The sequence below is a fragment of the Hippocampus comes genome, unplaced genomic scaffold (assembly GCF_001891065.2).
Source record: "Hippocampus comes isolate QL1 unplaced genomic scaffold, H_comes_QL1_v1.1 scaffold255, whole genome shotgun sequence".
NCBI lineage: Eukaryota > Metazoa > Chordata > Actinopteri > Syngnathiformes > Syngnathidae > Hippocampus > Hippocampus comes.
In genome coordinates this window covers 120,566-136,313 of record NW_017806034.1, presented here as the reverse complement: position 1 = coordinate 136,313, position 15,748 = coordinate 120,566, and the positions used below count along the sequence as shown (strand labels likewise).

The 15,748-nt window shown below is 38.8% G+C and overlaps 2 protein-coding genes across 4 annotated transcripts; one reads left to right on the top strand and one right to left on the bottom strand.

Moving 5' to 3' along the window:
- The first annotated feature begins 82 nt into the window (after nucleotides 1-82).
- thap4 (THAP domain containing 4) lies at nucleotides 83-3,484 on the top strand. The gene is made up of 5 exons (XM_019892868.1): nucleotides 83-369; nucleotides 1,287-1,440; nucleotides 1,531-1,640; nucleotides 2,595-2,698; nucleotides 2,783-3,484. The coding sequence occupies exons 1-5, from the start codon at nucleotides 345-347 to the stop codon at nucleotides 2,897-2,899; spliced, it is 510 nt and encodes a 169-aa protein (XP_019748427.1). The 5' UTR covers nucleotides 83-344; the 3' UTR covers nucleotides 2,900-3,484.
- Nucleotides 3,485-3,715: 231 nt separating this feature from the next.
- Nucleotides 3,716-13,268, bottom strand: LOC109529488 (bcl-2-related ovarian killer protein-like). 3 transcript variants are annotated; one of them, XM_019892867.1, is made up of 6 exons: nucleotides 12,906-13,169; nucleotides 10,912-11,177; nucleotides 9,863-9,991; nucleotides 5,291-5,454; nucleotides 4,204-4,301; nucleotides 3,716-4,019 (listed from the first exon to the last, which is right to left on the bottom strand). In XM_019892867.1, the coding sequence occupies exons 2-6, from the start codon at nucleotides 11,132-11,134 to the stop codon at nucleotides 3,995-3,997; spliced, it is 639 nt and encodes a 212-aa protein (XP_019748426.1). In that variant the 5' UTR covers nucleotides 11,135-11,177; nucleotides 12,906-13,169; the 3' UTR covers nucleotides 3,716-3,994. The 3 variants fall into 3 exon arrangements, with proteins under 3 accessions (XP_019748426.1, XP_019748425.1, XP_019748424.1); XM_019892866.1 differs by lacking the exon at nucleotides 12,906-13,169 and adding an exon at nucleotides 13,177-13,268 and having other exon boundaries at nucleotides 3,716-4,301; XM_019892865.1 differs by having other exon boundaries at nucleotides 3,716-4,301.
- Nucleotides 13,269-15,748: the final 2,480 nt, after the last annotated feature.

Sequence of the window (15,748 nt, the reverse complement as noted above, 5' to 3'; positions counted from 1 at the left end):
ACGTCTATTTTCACCCCAAACACATCAGAAGCACTGACATACATTTACAACTAAAATTTGTTCCATTAAATTGTATTGCTTGTTCTTTTCATTTTGTTGTGATTCTCTTGGCTACACCCTTGTAGTGTATTTTGTGGTTCAATAAGTTTTCAGGCTCTTTGTGTTGCCATGTCAATTTAACCTTCCATTAAAAAGGATCAATGAAAAACTATACAGTCCAAACTACATTTCCCACAATGCCCTGGCGTATCAAATGCTGGTGAGGACAGCGGAATAGACGCTGTCGAATTTGTTTGCGATCTCTAGCTTTAGTCATTCTTAACTGACTTTCACGTATTAAAATAATGGCTTGTCCTGCACATCAACCAGGTAGGACATTTAACTCTTTATTATAAATGCAATATGAAATAAAAATGCAGTCGAGTGGTCACAATTTGACTGTGCAGTGGTTCCTGATTTATGAAGCATTGTGCAGGTGATTAAAGGGTATCAAACGGTTGAAATGTGACTTTACATTCGTTGTTTTAGTCGTTAAATTACAACCAGTGTTGGCGCTTAGGAAGAAATCAGCTCCATAGAATATCCCAGCATTTCAAGTATCGTCCCGCATGACGCAAATTTAAGTTTATCTAACACACATGACAGATACGAGAGCTTTTTAAAAAATGTGTTCGGCGTCATTTAGCCTCGTTTTCAAGGGGGGGGGGGGACTTGCAAATTACACCGTGAAATTAGAAGAGTCACCTAGTTTGTTAGGTCAGCGTAATCTGTGCACAATTCTTCTTCGCCAAGATGGAATGCTCGTGGTTGTCCGGGCGCTGCCATCTGCTGGAGAAGAGGAGCTTTACATTTAGTCGCTGGAGAGCGAACTCTTATTTTCTTTTAATTCACAAATTAAGTGCTCATTTTTGTAGACGGAGGGTGGAATCCCTGGTCATTTTACTAGATGTATTATTTACTTTTTTACTTCAATTAGTAATGCGAATAAAAGGCTGTTTTGCCTTTTGGGGGAGGGTGGGGCGAGGGGTGGGTAGTCCAAGAAATACTTTACTGACTTGTTTGTTGACAGAAAACTAGAATCAAACATTTGTTGCACGGCAGTCCAGTATGTGACCCAAAAGAATTGACTTCTGAGTCAGAAGTCAATTCTTCAGAAGTTCTAACAAATACACTTGAAATAGAAAATAAAAAAATGATTGAGCGCCCATTCCTAATAAGTGGATTTTACCTGTAACAATGTATTTTCCCCTGCCTGTTTTTTGTTTTGTTGCATTGGTTATATTTAGCTGAGATGAACCCCACCATCCTGCCTCTGGACTGGCTTCTGGGAACCTGGCAGTCTGACGAACCAGGGGAGGGCTGCTTTCCCACCATCAAACCATTCCGCTACTTCGAGACGCTTCAGTTCAGCCACGTCGGGCAACCCGTTGTCAACTTCTCGTCGGTTCTTTCACGCCAGGTCAATTATGAGGTGGAACCACTCAACCGCTGACTTAGTCCTCTCGTTTCTCCTCCTCTTGTGGTTTTTAGGTTCAATGCCTTCCACGCCGACTCTAAGAAGCCTCTGCACCGAGAGTGTGGCTTCATCCGGATGCAGCCGGGAACCAATAAAGTGGCTTTTATTGTGGCGCAGAACTCAGGTATGCTGCATTTGTTATGATGTGACCAGAATGCGCTTCTTGGCCACTAGAGGGCGATATAATACAGTTGAAAAAGTACACCAAGATTTGATGGCGTAGGACAGACAACAGACGGGTGTCCAAACGTTTTAGTTTGACGCCCGCGTACAGAAAAACGAAAGAATGCCAGGGCGGCTTTGAAATTATTTAATTTATTAAAACGCATGAAAATTAATCAAGCAAGCGATGAATACTTTTTAATGTTTTTCTAGAAATGTTTAAAAAAACTGCTACACAACAGCCATGTAAAGGTGAAAGAGTTTGGCATTTAAGATTTGGGGGGTAATGTTCATAAATTGGACGTTGACAGACAGCAGAAAGTGGAAGAAACTATCTTTACTTTTAAAATGAAATTATCCACCACAGTGTCTTGAAGAGACATTGTGTTATTTTAGACAATACAATTTTTTTGGTATCTTTGCATATCTATAAAAGTGCTACAGTATATAAATAAATGTTTTAGTAGAGTGGCACATATTTTTGCGACATCCTCCCTTCTCATTCTGTTCACATCCACTTTTATTCTTTTTAACAAGCCTTATGGAATGTATCTTTTTTTTTTTTTTCATTTTTACTATATGACGCTGGCCACCAAAAAATTGATGGCAGGCCACAAATAGCCTCCGGGTGATAGTTTTCGACACTCCTGGTGGAAGACGGAGTTTTAACTGAACATTGATTTTCACAGAGGACAAAGAATATATGCCTGGGAGTATAATATGCATCTGTTGATACCGTTTGCATTCAATTATAAATTAACAGTCTTATGAGTACCATCGTCTACGACGTGTCCTGTTATATCTTAGCATTAGACTAGCAGACTTTCATAAGGTAGCATTAAGTGGCTTGGTTAAATACATAAAATGTGTTTGTTTTACAATAAATTTAAATTGGGGAAAAATGGGTTCTGGGTAGGTCTGGTGGAAATTGAGGAGGGTGAGCTTACAGGCCAGCAGTTGAACCTGCGCAGTCATGCCATCGCCAGAATCTCCTTCGCCAAGGAGCCTCACGTAAAGGAGGTACTAAACCGGTCCATCGCATTCTCATAGTTTCCTCTTTTGCATTGTTCAAACAGTGGTCTCTGTTTTTACTGTTTTTAACAGATTTCACGAGTGTTTCAGCTCCGCGCGGACGGGAAACTGGAGCAGAGGGTTTCCATGGCAACAGACACCCAGCCACTGATGGAACACTTGCGCATCACTTACATCCGCTCGTCTTGAAGCAAAATGATTCAGCAGAAGTCCTGCTCAGATTTTTTTTTTTTAACCATGTGGTTTGTGTTCCATCTTTCGAGGAAACGATGTTAGAGCAAAAGTAGCAATGATAAATGTCCAGTATATGGTACATTTTATGACTACCGGCAGGTGTTTGTATGTTTCTCTGTAGCAGCAAATTCAGGTTTGTAAACCACTGTAATAACTGGAAGATGCCTGTTGATGGTGCCGTTGTATCACTTTGGAATGAGTTCAGCACAGCTTTTGTGTTGATGAAGATGAGGGGGTGAATCTGGGCTTGTCACATCAATGATAAAGGAGAGGAATGCAAACATGTTAGAAGTTGGACAAGTTTTGGCATGTTATACGCAAACTAAGTGTGTGTGTATGCATGGTGTTAACAGTGAGTGCCATTGCCGGTCGTGGGTCTCAATTTTGAGGAAATATGATGCGGTTTGTGGAGTCAAAGGCGAACGCCGTTTGAAAAATAGCCATTGACATTCAACTTGAGCCATGCGGCGAGTCGACATTTCACACAGTGAGTTTCTTAGCAGTATATCTGTAAATAGTTTATTTTGCTATCAAAAGCCATTTGTCAGTCTTGGTTTTGTTGTTTTAGCATCAGTGAAGCCATAATCCTCTCAAGGTTTTCTTTTGTCTGAATAAATAAATAAGCAATAGTTGCAAGATTTTGTCATTTATTGCAGAATAACAAATACATTCTCGCACATAAATTAATATTATTTAAAGAGCCAAAATATAAAAAATAAACACCAAGCATGTCACACAATCAAGAATCAGAGATTCTTCTGCACCCGGTTATACTTTATACTGCAATGGCTTTCATTGTTACGAAAATAAAATCATAAATAATCTATGTACATGTTTAAAAGTCAAGGAAAACACCATGAACGCGTGTGCCTGTGTGAAGTCCTCCGAAAATAAGCAACCCAGCGTTGGTAGTGAATGTGAAATCCGCACTTTTGATCAAAAAGGACCCAAACTGTTTGCATTGACCGAAGCGGGGAGTTGTAATATTGCAATTGTCCCCCTCAGCCCCCCTCCCCGCCCCCATCCCATCTCACCTGCACCATCTTGCGACTAGACTCTGGATAAAGCCCAATCCCTGGTGACAAAAGAGAACCACGCTGAGCAAACATTCATCCATGGCCACCCAGCAGCAGTCCGAGCTCAGCCCAGCAGGCTCGACACAAGAATTATAACGGGTCCCCGAGAGTGTCTTTTTGTGTCGTACGGTGGGATCGAGGATTCCGGCAGGTGGTCACCCTTCCTTCATGATGTAAACGTACATGGACGTGAGGAAGTATCGCAGGGAATCCAGGGCGGAGGACAGCCAGCGGTGTTCGGGGAAGAGGTCCTTTTTCACCACGCAGTTGGTCAGTTCCAGCTGCAGGAGGAATCGGAGAGAACCTTTCGGAAAAGTTCTATTTTGTATTTCAGATTTGATCATTCTAAATGCAAGAAGCCGAAATGGGAGGGTCCCATCGTCATAAAAATGCTCTAATACTACAACGCCGATACTACTTCACCAGCATGATTCATCCCTTGCAGCTAGTATCCATATGATCATCCTACCCGTATAATCTCAAAGAATAACCATAAAAGTCTAAGTACACGCAAACGTCCGACTGTCAATGGCTCATTAAAGCAATTCTGGAGCTGATATTTAACACTCCATCACTTCAGTTGTCCTGCCACAATTCTGTTTAATAACTCAAATGCCTCAAACGTTACAGGCTACATTTAGAAGAAATGTGCAGTTGGAACATGCAATGTCAGTAAGGTATTTCTCGAAAAAGTGTGATAGTTGAGTGAAACTTGTGCCATTCACAAGAACAATATTTGATTGAAGTCAAACACATTTGCCTCACAACTGCGAGAAACAAAGACATTATGAAATATCCCCACTTGGCATCGCCGTGTACTCAAACGCAAGTACTTTTACTCTGTCTGAAAGAAAAAAAAAGGGATGTCTGGGCATGTCTAAATCGGAGTGTGTCACCGTTTTCTTATTCTATGCACCGATGATTGCTGCTGTTCATACCAGCACAACAATTATTTTGTTACATTTCGTTTGGCTTTCAATATTTGGATCAAGTGCAATTATGGTTCGCGTATAACATCATTTGAAGTACATTTGTCTTACATATAGAGTAGAAGAAGAAAATGTACTTCATTTAATTCATCAACACATTTCATGTTAGTTCAAGGCAAATGTACACTTAAATAAAGCCATTTATTGTTCTAATATGAGATGTTGTCATTGTATTTTTGGTTTATTATCAACCTCAGCAATGTGCGCGGATTATCAAAATATCACTAATATTTGGAGAAATAAACTCGTAACAGTGCGGAAGTCAAAAGGCGGCGACTCACCCATCCTCCGCGTCTCTTGAGCCACTGTGCCAGATACTTGCGGACGAACTGGCCCAGACTGTCCACGATGACGTGAACCATGCTGGCATGTCCTTGCTTCACGCAGTCCACAGCCAAGGCGCCGGCCACCGCGTACATGGATACCACTTTGCCCCATGTGATGCCTGCAGCGCCAAAAACACACCTTAGTGTTACTTCCGTCTCACAATCTGTGTTTAGCACTCTATCATAATGTACTTCATACAAATTGCAATGACGCCGCAAAATTTCAACAGGGTGGTGATTGGGGTTTTTTTTTTTTTTTTTTTTTGCTTCAGTTCGCTGGAGAGTGTGCTGCTCCTTCTGGTGTGCACACGTATGCCGCCGGAAATACAGTATGGCTACACATGGAGACACGCACCCAGTAAGCTCCAGTAAAATTAGTAGTTCTTTGCAGATGATAAGGAAAACATGCCTGTCGATATTGTTAGATTAACTTCCTACATGTGCTAACTGCACAATTTGTGACTAAATATCTGTTGCTTAAAGGGATATAACACTGCAGCCCCTTCTATTGCGGTTTGTTAGCATGAAGCTAGGCGGAAAACTTTGTGTTTATTTAAAATGCAGAACGTAAGCATAAATATAAATACAAGAATAAGAGAAATCAATAAATGAAAAAAATTGCCTTTGAGTATTGTTATAAAATGTGTACTGCACAGTTTGTATTCAAATATCTGTAGCTTAAAGCACTGTCGCCTAGATGCTATTTGTTAGCCTGTCTATGGTGTTTTGCATTGTTTGTTAGCATTATGCTAAATGGACAAAGATGACGCAAGCCTGTGTAGAAGTGTATACTAGATAAAAACACACCGAAATAACGCAATTAACTTGAATGTTGAGAATTGATCAATTTATGATTCATGCAGGCATCACACACACGCTTTTCGAAAGACTCAGTAACCTGCAGGAAAATACATATTTTATTTTCATAGATTCTAATTAGCATGATCATTTTTATAGGCGTATTTTGTTTTCCCTCCTGGCATCTGGATATTAAATTGTAATGGTGTACTTAATCGAGTGTCCAATGACCGTCTCGTTCGCCACACGGTTAAATCGGTTTGTTTGAGTTAAAAAAAAAAAAAAAACATTATCTACATTGGACTTTGTTCTGTTAATCATACTATACAACGTGGCCACACATTGAAGCTGATAAGAGCTCGCTCTTAAACTGTCTTGAGCAAAACACGTCATTGAAAAAAAATGGAGTCGATTCCAATATTTACCCAAAGAAAGTGAACACAGTCCTGCTGAAAATCATTTCTACATGCAGTTGGCTGCTTCTTGTTAGGATCCACAGAGACGACAGTACATAATCACATTAACCTCCTTCTACAGAGCGTGCTTGCATCATCAGCTCGTGACGCTGACCCACAACGGTGCCCTGAGGCCGAGCCCAAGGCGAGCTTAAACGAGATAAGAGTCCACAGAAAGTGTCAAGGGCTCACAGAAGACGGCCGAGAATAGAGACGAGATTGTCGGGGATAAAGCCAACCGGGCGGAAAGGAGATAGCCACGGGGCAACGGCCGCAGGCAGGAAACATTTGGAATATGGTGTACTTCCTTATTCAAGTTCAAATTCAAGTCGACTTTATTGTCAAATGTGCTCTATGTGCAACATACAGCACAGATAAAATTTCTTTCCTCTCAACCACAGGAGAGAAAGGAGCCGCTGCGGGTGCCCGCGCCGCCGTCAGCAGAAGAGTTGACATAAAATGACAAAATAATACAACACAACACACAAGACACAGACAGTCGTGCAATCGTAACCACTTTTTCTGCATACACTTTGTTGTTTGAAGCAGTTATAGATGAAATTCGCAAGAGTCATGTTGCATTGATTTTTGTCTCAAATAAGTGAACTACAGTGTATCTCTTTTTACTCATTTTTCTCAATATTTTGCACAACCCTCCCCCTTTCACTCATTTTCCAATGCCTTATTGTAAGATAAAATAAAAGAATATTTGATTGTTTTAAACTTTCATTCGCAGCATATTTGAACTTGTTTTTTTTTTTTTTTTTAAACCTCATCTCCAAATGACCCTCGGCCCTGACCTGTACCGTCTACTGCATGGTGTCAAACTCAGGGCCCCGGGGGCCGGATCTGGCCCGCCACATCATTTTATGTGGCCCGCGAAAACAAATCAAGCATGTCAACTTCTACCATGAACGCTAAAATCTGGACCAAAAGTTCAACTTCTCATATGTAATAAATATTGTAAGCATTTTCTTATTCCCAAACCCCTCATGACAGTAACTTAAACAATCGTCGAATTAACCATTATTCTTGACTTCTTCAAATGCTTTCACGGTCATAACGGCCCTCCAAGGAAAACGGTCACTTCAATGTGGCCCGCGGCAAAAATAAGTTTGACACCCCTGCTCTACTACTTGTGGTCCCAGTAACTCAAGTAGCTCATATGCTTGCATCGAGTGAAACAAATCGATCTACACCGGAGAACACTCTCATCCTTCTGTGGAGCTCAAACCCGTGACAAGCAAGACAAAATGGTATAAAACGTACCTAGAACAAATCAAGCGTATGTGTGTTTCTATTTTTTTCCCTTTTTCTATTTTTATCCAAAGCTCAAAGGCTCCCAGAAGTTCACAAGTTTGTTCGAGGAATGCCATCCCTCCCAAAATGTGCACATCCCCTGTGCTCACCTCCCAAAAAGGCAAAAGCAGCGCAGATGTATTTGAAAACTTTCCTGGCAAGCGGACAAGGTCAACACAACAGGGAGCCGGCATACTTTGACTGGATCACGAAATCAAATATGGAAAAAAAAAATCAAGTGCGGTTTTATTACTTGGACAATGACTGAATGTTTGAAAATGGTGATTCGGTGTGACAAAAATGCAATGCCAAAATCAAGTACAAAATGTTTTTATGATGAATCGGAGGATTTCGGTGCACTGAAAAGAAAAAGAAATGGACAACTGGATTGAAGTCATTTAAAAAAAAACAATGCGATAAAGATACACTTTTACTCTCACAATAATAAAATTCAAAATTGTAATCTTGAAAGTGTCGGGTTGTTTAATCTGAAAGTTTGCTATGAATTTTCATTTTAAAGATGGATATTTTTCGAGAAAAAGAAGCATAACTAGTTTCTTGAAAACATACATCTTCATCCACGGAAAAGATAAAACAATAAATAAATAGATAATCTGTCTTCATTGTCATAATATTACAACTTCAGTCTTAAAAATATGAAATATTAATCTCATACAATTTTGTTCTCAAAAATATATGTTTTATGACATTTTTTTTAAATCTAGACAAATGTCTAATCTTGAAAATGCAACTTTTTCCTTTGATATTTTACACCTATTTTCTGGATAAACATATCTGGTTTTATTCTTCTAGTATCATAACTTCTTTCTTGAAAATATACATTTAAAAAAGAAAAAAAAATTCTCACTTTCTTCTTGTAATATTACAATGTTGGTGTTGAAAATGCAACTTGCTATTTATCTATTATATATATATATATATATATATATATATATACATGATATCTATATCTACAACTTTATAATTTGCAACTTTATTCTTTCAATGTATTGTAATTTTATAACAAATCTAAAGAAAAAGAGCCTTTATTTCAGAATACAGAATTTATTCTCATTAGATTCCAACTTTGGTCCCATAGCGAGATTGATTTTTTTTCCCCCCGTTTGACTTTCAACACGTCTTCTCTAGTGTATGGCATTTCATGCAAATTTCCCTCCAAAAATCCCCACAATTTTGCATGTATTGATCTCATATGTGTTTTGTTCAACACGCAGACATAGATTAGGTGACGTGGATTACACTTGCATGGGTGCGGCCTTTACAAAAAGTGCATTTTTGAGGCCAGTGCTAGAAGGCATTCAATGCGTCCGCAACATGGGTTGGGCTTGACGCGTCAAGACAAGACGTGCGCTCTCACACGTACACGCATGCATCAATTTTTCTAACCATTGGATGGGTTCAGGAGAATTTTGTCAAGTACTTTTTTTATTTTATTTATTTATTTGTTTGTTTATTTATTTATTTATTAATGGATCAAGCCAATGTTTATTATGTAACTACACTGTATATTTTGGAGATGTTTATTAAGGCTATAAAAAGAATCACAAGCAAGGTGGTAATCATTTCCAGATTAAAGTCATACATAACATTATGAGAAATTTGTGTTGTTGTTTTTTTAATATATATTTTTGTGGTAAAAAGTTACACATTTTCCAGATTTAAGTCATACTACAAGAGAATTTTTTTTTGCAAGAAAAAAAAATATTTATCTTGGTAAAAAGTCAAGTCTTTTCAAGATTCCAGTCATAATGCAACAAGAATTAAAGTAGCATAATTTTGTGTACATTTTCAAGAGAAAAATGCGCATTTTCAAGACTGCAGTCATAATATGAAAATGAAATTTAATTTTTTTGGGGGTGGATAAAAAAAAAGTGTATATTTTCAAGATGACGTCATAATATGACAGGAACAAAAGTTGCCATCCACAGGTGTTGACGAGGACGCACTGGTGTACCTGTGGAGAAGATCTCAGTGGCGACGCCGATGAAGGCGTCAGAAACCATGGTCTCCATGGCAACGGAAATGTTGAGTTGGCGGGCCACGTTCCTGTACAGGCTGGGAAGGATGCGCTCCAGCTCGTCACCTAGGTAACGTGCACAAAACATCAGCTCGCTGCAAAAATTAAAAATTTAAATTGCATTCATGCCACCAATGTTGCATGCTTGCCAAGAAATAATTGGACAAACATTTTAAATTGTTCATAAAAATGTTACATTTGAGAAAGAAAGCATAATATTACGAGAAAATGTGTACTCCAGTGAAAATTTTTACTGTATCGGTCTGAAAAAAAAGTGGTACTGGACATTCCTCATCGCGAGAAGAAAAAAAAGGGATACAGTTGACTCTTGCATAGTTGTGATTCGGCAACTGTTGCTTCACGAATTTGCTGATTTTTTTTTTCAATATTTTTCAATACTTTTTTATTGTTTGTTTTCGTACGGGGGAGACAATTCCTGTTATTCATTGAAAACGAATATTGGCGGCTTGGGCCCGGAGACCACTATTTGCCAGGCTATTTGCAAAGCTACACCGGCAGGAGTTCCTGGGGAAGACCCAAGACACACTGGAGAGACTATGTCTCCCGCCTGGCCTGGGAACCCTTTTGGGATCCCCGAGACGAGCTGGAAGAAGTGGCTGGGGAGAGGGAAGTCTGGCCTTCCCTGCTAATGCTTTTGCTCCCGCGACCCAACTCTGAGTAAGCAGCAGAAAATGGATGGATGGATAAACGTCTGAATGTTATAAAAGATGAAAAGTTGCTGATTTGTGAGTTTAAAGTCTGAATATGACGGGAATACACTCATCAATTTTCAAGGAAGCACATTTTCTTTATTCCGTTTCACGGGATTCCAACTCCTCTACTTGAAGCACTGGGAAAATACCGTTTGAGGAACTAAATTGTAAAACTCTCTATCGTTCCATCTGAGATAAGCTCTTGCATGCGTCACAATGGCCAATTTGCAACATTTGTAGGCGAGAGCACCACAGGGCGTGGCAAGGACTTACCGAGGCAGAGGAGCACAAAGGAGACCTCGGCCAGGGCGGTGCCGCAAGGTGACAAGTTGAGCTCGCCTTTGGACCACGTCAGCCCATTCTGGTTGAGTCGGGACAGGATGAAGTCCCGGCATAAGGCCTTGGCCTGCGTCACCAGCTGCTTGTCGCTCAGGGATCGGTCGAACACCTCCAGGACCTCGGCGGCGAACGCCGTCGACTTGCGAAGAACCTCCATTACCTCCTTCCGGCGACTCTTTTGAGAACCGATGTCAAATCAGCTGTCACAAGAAGAAGAACGAAAAATGACTTCACAACCGCACAAGGACCAGTGATGTCAGTTTAAAAAAAAAGGCATATTGTCAAGTAACATCAAAAATAATGGGTTGCTTTTTCCAGTCATGTAATTACATTTACTTTTGTAGAATCACAAAATGCTACTATGCAGAGCATGTCGACTTCTACTTGAAGGTGAAGTCAGTGTAGCAAAAAGTAGCACCTGTCAACATAAAAGGAAGATCGAGTTAAAGGCCTCCACGCTGGAGCAGTGTGAAATAATTGTCATAATAATAATTTAATACTTAAATAAAAAAGTATGTACAATATTTATCAGCCATGGTCCCTCTGTCTCGCTCATATTGCGCATGCAACCATACTAGTTGCCAATGAAAAATAAAATTCAGTCAGTGCGTTGATGACTCATTACATATCCATACCATAATACATAAACAAAGATTCACGTTTTGACGCTGAAAATAGTCACTATTTCAAGTTTGTGTCAAGTAAAAAAAAAAAGTTAAGGTTTGTTGCACACTCTTTGCTTTCAATGGAGTGTTATCTAGCTTCAATAACCTCATGTCAAATTGAAAAAAAAAGGGGAAAAAAAGGACTTTTATGTTTGCTGTGTTTTCGGTATCAGCTGAATGTAACTATGAAAGCAACTTGTAATCTAACTTACTTTTAAAAGGAAGTCATCAGTAAAGTAACCAAATGACTTTTTTCAAGCAAGTAATTAGTAAAGTAACTCTGTTACTTTTTCAAGTTAACTGTGGAAGCTCTGTTGAGGACACTAGTCACTTTGTTTTGAATCATGTTGGAAAACCTCCCGCAAACATCACACTCCACTCTTTATTTTTAGTGGAAGACTATGACCAGCAAATTACATAAGAATAGGCTGGAGGCGCTAATAGCGCACAGGCAAAGGCAAGATAATACTATTGCTGCTGCTTCGTCTTGCATTATGCAACCACATGAAAACACAAGACAGTCAGCTGCATTGGTTGGGAACATTTTTTTATACATACAAAATAAAAATGCATAAACATTATTTAAATATATTTTTGAAATATTGCATAGCAAATGCTAAATTGAAAAGATATTTAAAATATAAAAATCTAAAAATAATTTTAGAAGCAAAATATACATTCAAAATAAAATGTATCTAAAATTCATTCATAAGTAAGATAAAATTATTTAAAAAGATGCATGATTTTAAAATATATTAAAAAAGCAGAGGAAATATAACTAAATAACTAAATTAAAAGCAAAGTCGCTTCATTTAATAATATAAAATAAAAAATAAAATCCTAATTTTAAGCAATGTAGATTCTAAATACCAAGTAGTAAAAAGTATAAACATTTACGAAAAAATATATTTTTTTATTGAGAAATTATATAAATAAAACAACAACTGCACAAATATAAATAATTACAATTAATAGTTAGAAAAATACAATATCTTTGAAATAGAACTACAGAAAAATCAATTGAATCATCCATCCATCCATCCGATTAAAACATCTGGGAAGAAAGTCCTGATAAAAAAAATATGAATAAATTACCTTACCAATAAAATAAGAGAATCAATACATCCTCGTACACACATGCACCCACACACACAACCACACGCATAAAACAAGATGTCACATCCTTAAGTATATTAAGAAGCTTGATGCATTTGCAGAAAGCCAGACGAGCAGCACGCTTTTAGCGTTTTCACAAAGTCTTACCGTGCACATAACTTGTCCTCGTCCAAGTCCACTCAAATCAGATTTTGGGCTTCCAAAATTGTCCCAATTTGCGAAAGTGGAAGTGGGGAAAGCCCTTAATAAACAACAACGGCGACACAACAAGAGCGGTGTTGTTCCTGCTATTGTTGCTGCCACTGTTTTGCTGCTCTTTTGTCGCACGTTCCTCATAGAAGCGAGAGCGCTTCCGGCTCCAAATAAGAAGAAAAGGGGAAAGAAAAAGGGGACGCCTCAAATTGACGTCGTTCGCTACCTGTTGTTCCACCTGGGTGCGCTCCATTCACTGACTGGAAACGGCCGGAGGACCGGTCGGGCGGCCCGCCCCACAAACCAACACACCCTCTCCACACTCATGAGAAATATTATCAAAAGCCGACTTTTGATAGTTCATCTTATTTTTTATTTTTTTCACGATTGTAATACACAACAAATAGCCAGTTTTAATTTTAGGATGGAATCTACGTTTGTTGTACGTTAGATTTTGGTTTACGTAACCACTCGCTGCCGGCGGATCTTCCAAATATGGTGCGAACGACGTTTTTAAATCCTCCTTGGTCAAGTGTCTAAATTTAGCGAGGCGGTGAATCTGTACGTAAACAATACGCCAACGCAGTCGTGAAGTCATGAGTCATGATATTTGTGAACACTTCCAGGTTATGAATATGAAACAAGCAAATGAAAGAGCGGAAGTATAGTTTCTGATGTTCCCGTTCGTAATGTAGAAACGTCGGATGTTGAGTTGTCGTAAATTCGGGACGTCGTGTTCTCATAACAAGCTTGGGTTTTCAAAATCAGTATTAAGGTTTCAAATTAGTTTTTTTTAACAGCGTTTGAATTTCAAACTCAGATCAGATTTCAAATTAGGGGTTTCAAAACAACATTAGGGTTTCAAAAATATAGGTTTGAAAATAAGGATTTGCAGCTCCTGTTACGGTTTCAAATGAGGGTTTCAAGACTGTGTTACCGTTGCATATTGGAGTTTCAAACTCGGGTAAGGGTTTTGAATAAGAGTTAATGTTTCAAACTAAGGTGGGGGGGGGTGAAAAATGTTCAGGCTTCAACCAAGTTTTAGGGTTTCAAATTAGAATCGGATTGGGCTTCAAGTTTTAAAACCAAATTAGGGTGTCAATTTATGGTTTCAAAACAGGATTACTAATTAGGGGTTTGGGTTAAGGTTTCCAATTAGGGTTTTCAGGCAGTTTGATGGTTTCAAAGATTGAGCTATGGCAGGGGTAGGGAACTCTGGATCCTCTAGAGAGGGTTCAAAGTAGGGTTTCAAGACAGACAGGTTTCGGTTTTCAAATTGGGATTTCAAGTCAAGGTTGGAACCACTAATTAGTGTTTGAATGCAGAATTAATAGTGCTAATAAAATTGACATGTTCATACGTCTCTATTGGGAATCAAAAGAACATGAATGCTGCTTTCTGTGAGCTTGCATTTTTTTTTTGCTTGGAAAAAGAGTGGTGCTTTTTTTAGTTTGTCCACTTAGTGTCAGTGTTTCTCCTTAGGTAAGTCTGTCAACAACACAATCAGTACTGTACTCAGTACAGTGTACCAATCAACAACATTCGGTGGGGGCTCATGCCAATAACCCGAATGCAGTGCCCTTGTATCATATTATGGTCATTTATTTAAAGTTCGTATCATGTAAAATACCATTTATAATTTCTGATATTTTTGTTAGAGAAAGAGTTTGACTTGCAATCAGGCTGAATTTGAGTTTTTCAAAATCAACAAAAAACAGATTAGCAGATTTAATTGAAATATTATCCTGAGGGATTGTCCTGTGTTGTGTTTGGGAAAACAGCCTAGGCCCAAAGCCAACAATCATAAGTGTTAAACCTGTTCAATTTACGATAGCAATTCATCCTCCTAAAAATCACTTAAAATGTACTATATGTATTTTTTGCTTTCATAAATATTGTTGAACATTTGTGATCGTTAGCCGCGATGACTTTCTTAGCAGATCAGGACCGCAAAATCACTCTTAAACACCACACACGACAGGATAATCGCTGAAGGTACTTTTATAGAGACATCATATAATTGGGACTTTAATGACTTTCTTCAATTGTTCCGATTATTAGTATGTGTGACCTGATTAATTTGCTATTGTTCTCTTCCACGTCAGGATCACTAAAATCGTGGGTCACCCCAATTGGATGTGCAATCATTTTCTGAACAGAAAACGGGAGGAAAAAGAATCACTCTTAACACACCCCACACCATCCGATAATCGCTTGGGATAGTCTCTTGGAGAGATCCGAATATAAGGACTTTGCTGACTTTAATTGTAATGGGGGGGAAATGCCCCAATTGATATGTGTTTTGCTAGGGTTCCATTTCACATCCTCATTATGAATTCTGTGGCTCGATCCTAACTTCATATTGACCGCACACATCAGCATTTTCGATCATAAGTGTTGAACATGTCCAAGATTTACAACGATCGGTACCGATAGTTTTCATTGCCGATTGGGGAGGCAAAAAAAAAATATCACTCGTCACATCCAACACCACATGATAATCCCTCAGAATAATCTTTTAGAGGCATCCGATAATCGGACCTTTGTTGACTTTGATTGTAATGGGTAAAATGTTCAAATTCAGCCTGAAAACTCTTTATTTCAACACATTGTCAACTTCATGTCCTCATAGCAAGCAAGGTCCTCATGACGTATTCTACCAAATACCATAATAGGGAATGTGCTTTAGTTCCAGATGATGAACCATACTGACAGACTTCAAATGTTCCCCTAAACATAAAGTTCGAAACTTTCCAAAGCAAACACTCAATGTTGTTTTCGGTCCACCCCAACAAGGA

Excerpts from the sequence above, each read along its gene's own strand:
- LOC109529488 (XM_019892866.1), bottom strand. The coding sequence starts at position 11,134 with ATGGAGGTTCTTCGCAAGTCGACGGCGTTCGCCGCCGAGGTCCTGGAG. Across the intron at positions 9,992-10,911 it reads CTTTGTGCTCCTCTGCCTCG|GTGACGAGCTGGAGCGCATC; the intron begins GTAAGTCCTTGC and ends CACGTTACCTAG. Across the intron at positions 5,455-9,862 it reads CACTGAGATCTTCTCCACAG|GCATCACATGGGGCAAAGTG; the intron begins GTACACCAGTGC and ends TTGGCGCTGCAG.
- thap4 (XM_019892868.1), top strand. The coding sequence starts at position 345 with ATGGCTTGTCCTGCACATCAACCAG. Across the intron at positions 370-1,286 it reads TTGTCCTGCACATCAACCAG|CTGAGATGAACCCCACCATC; the intron begins GTAGGACATTTA and ends GGTTATATTTAG. Across the intron at positions 1,441-1,530 it reads CAACCCGTTGTCAACTTCTC|GTTCAATGCCTTCCACGCCG; the intron begins GTCGGTTCTTTC and ends TGTGGTTTTTAG.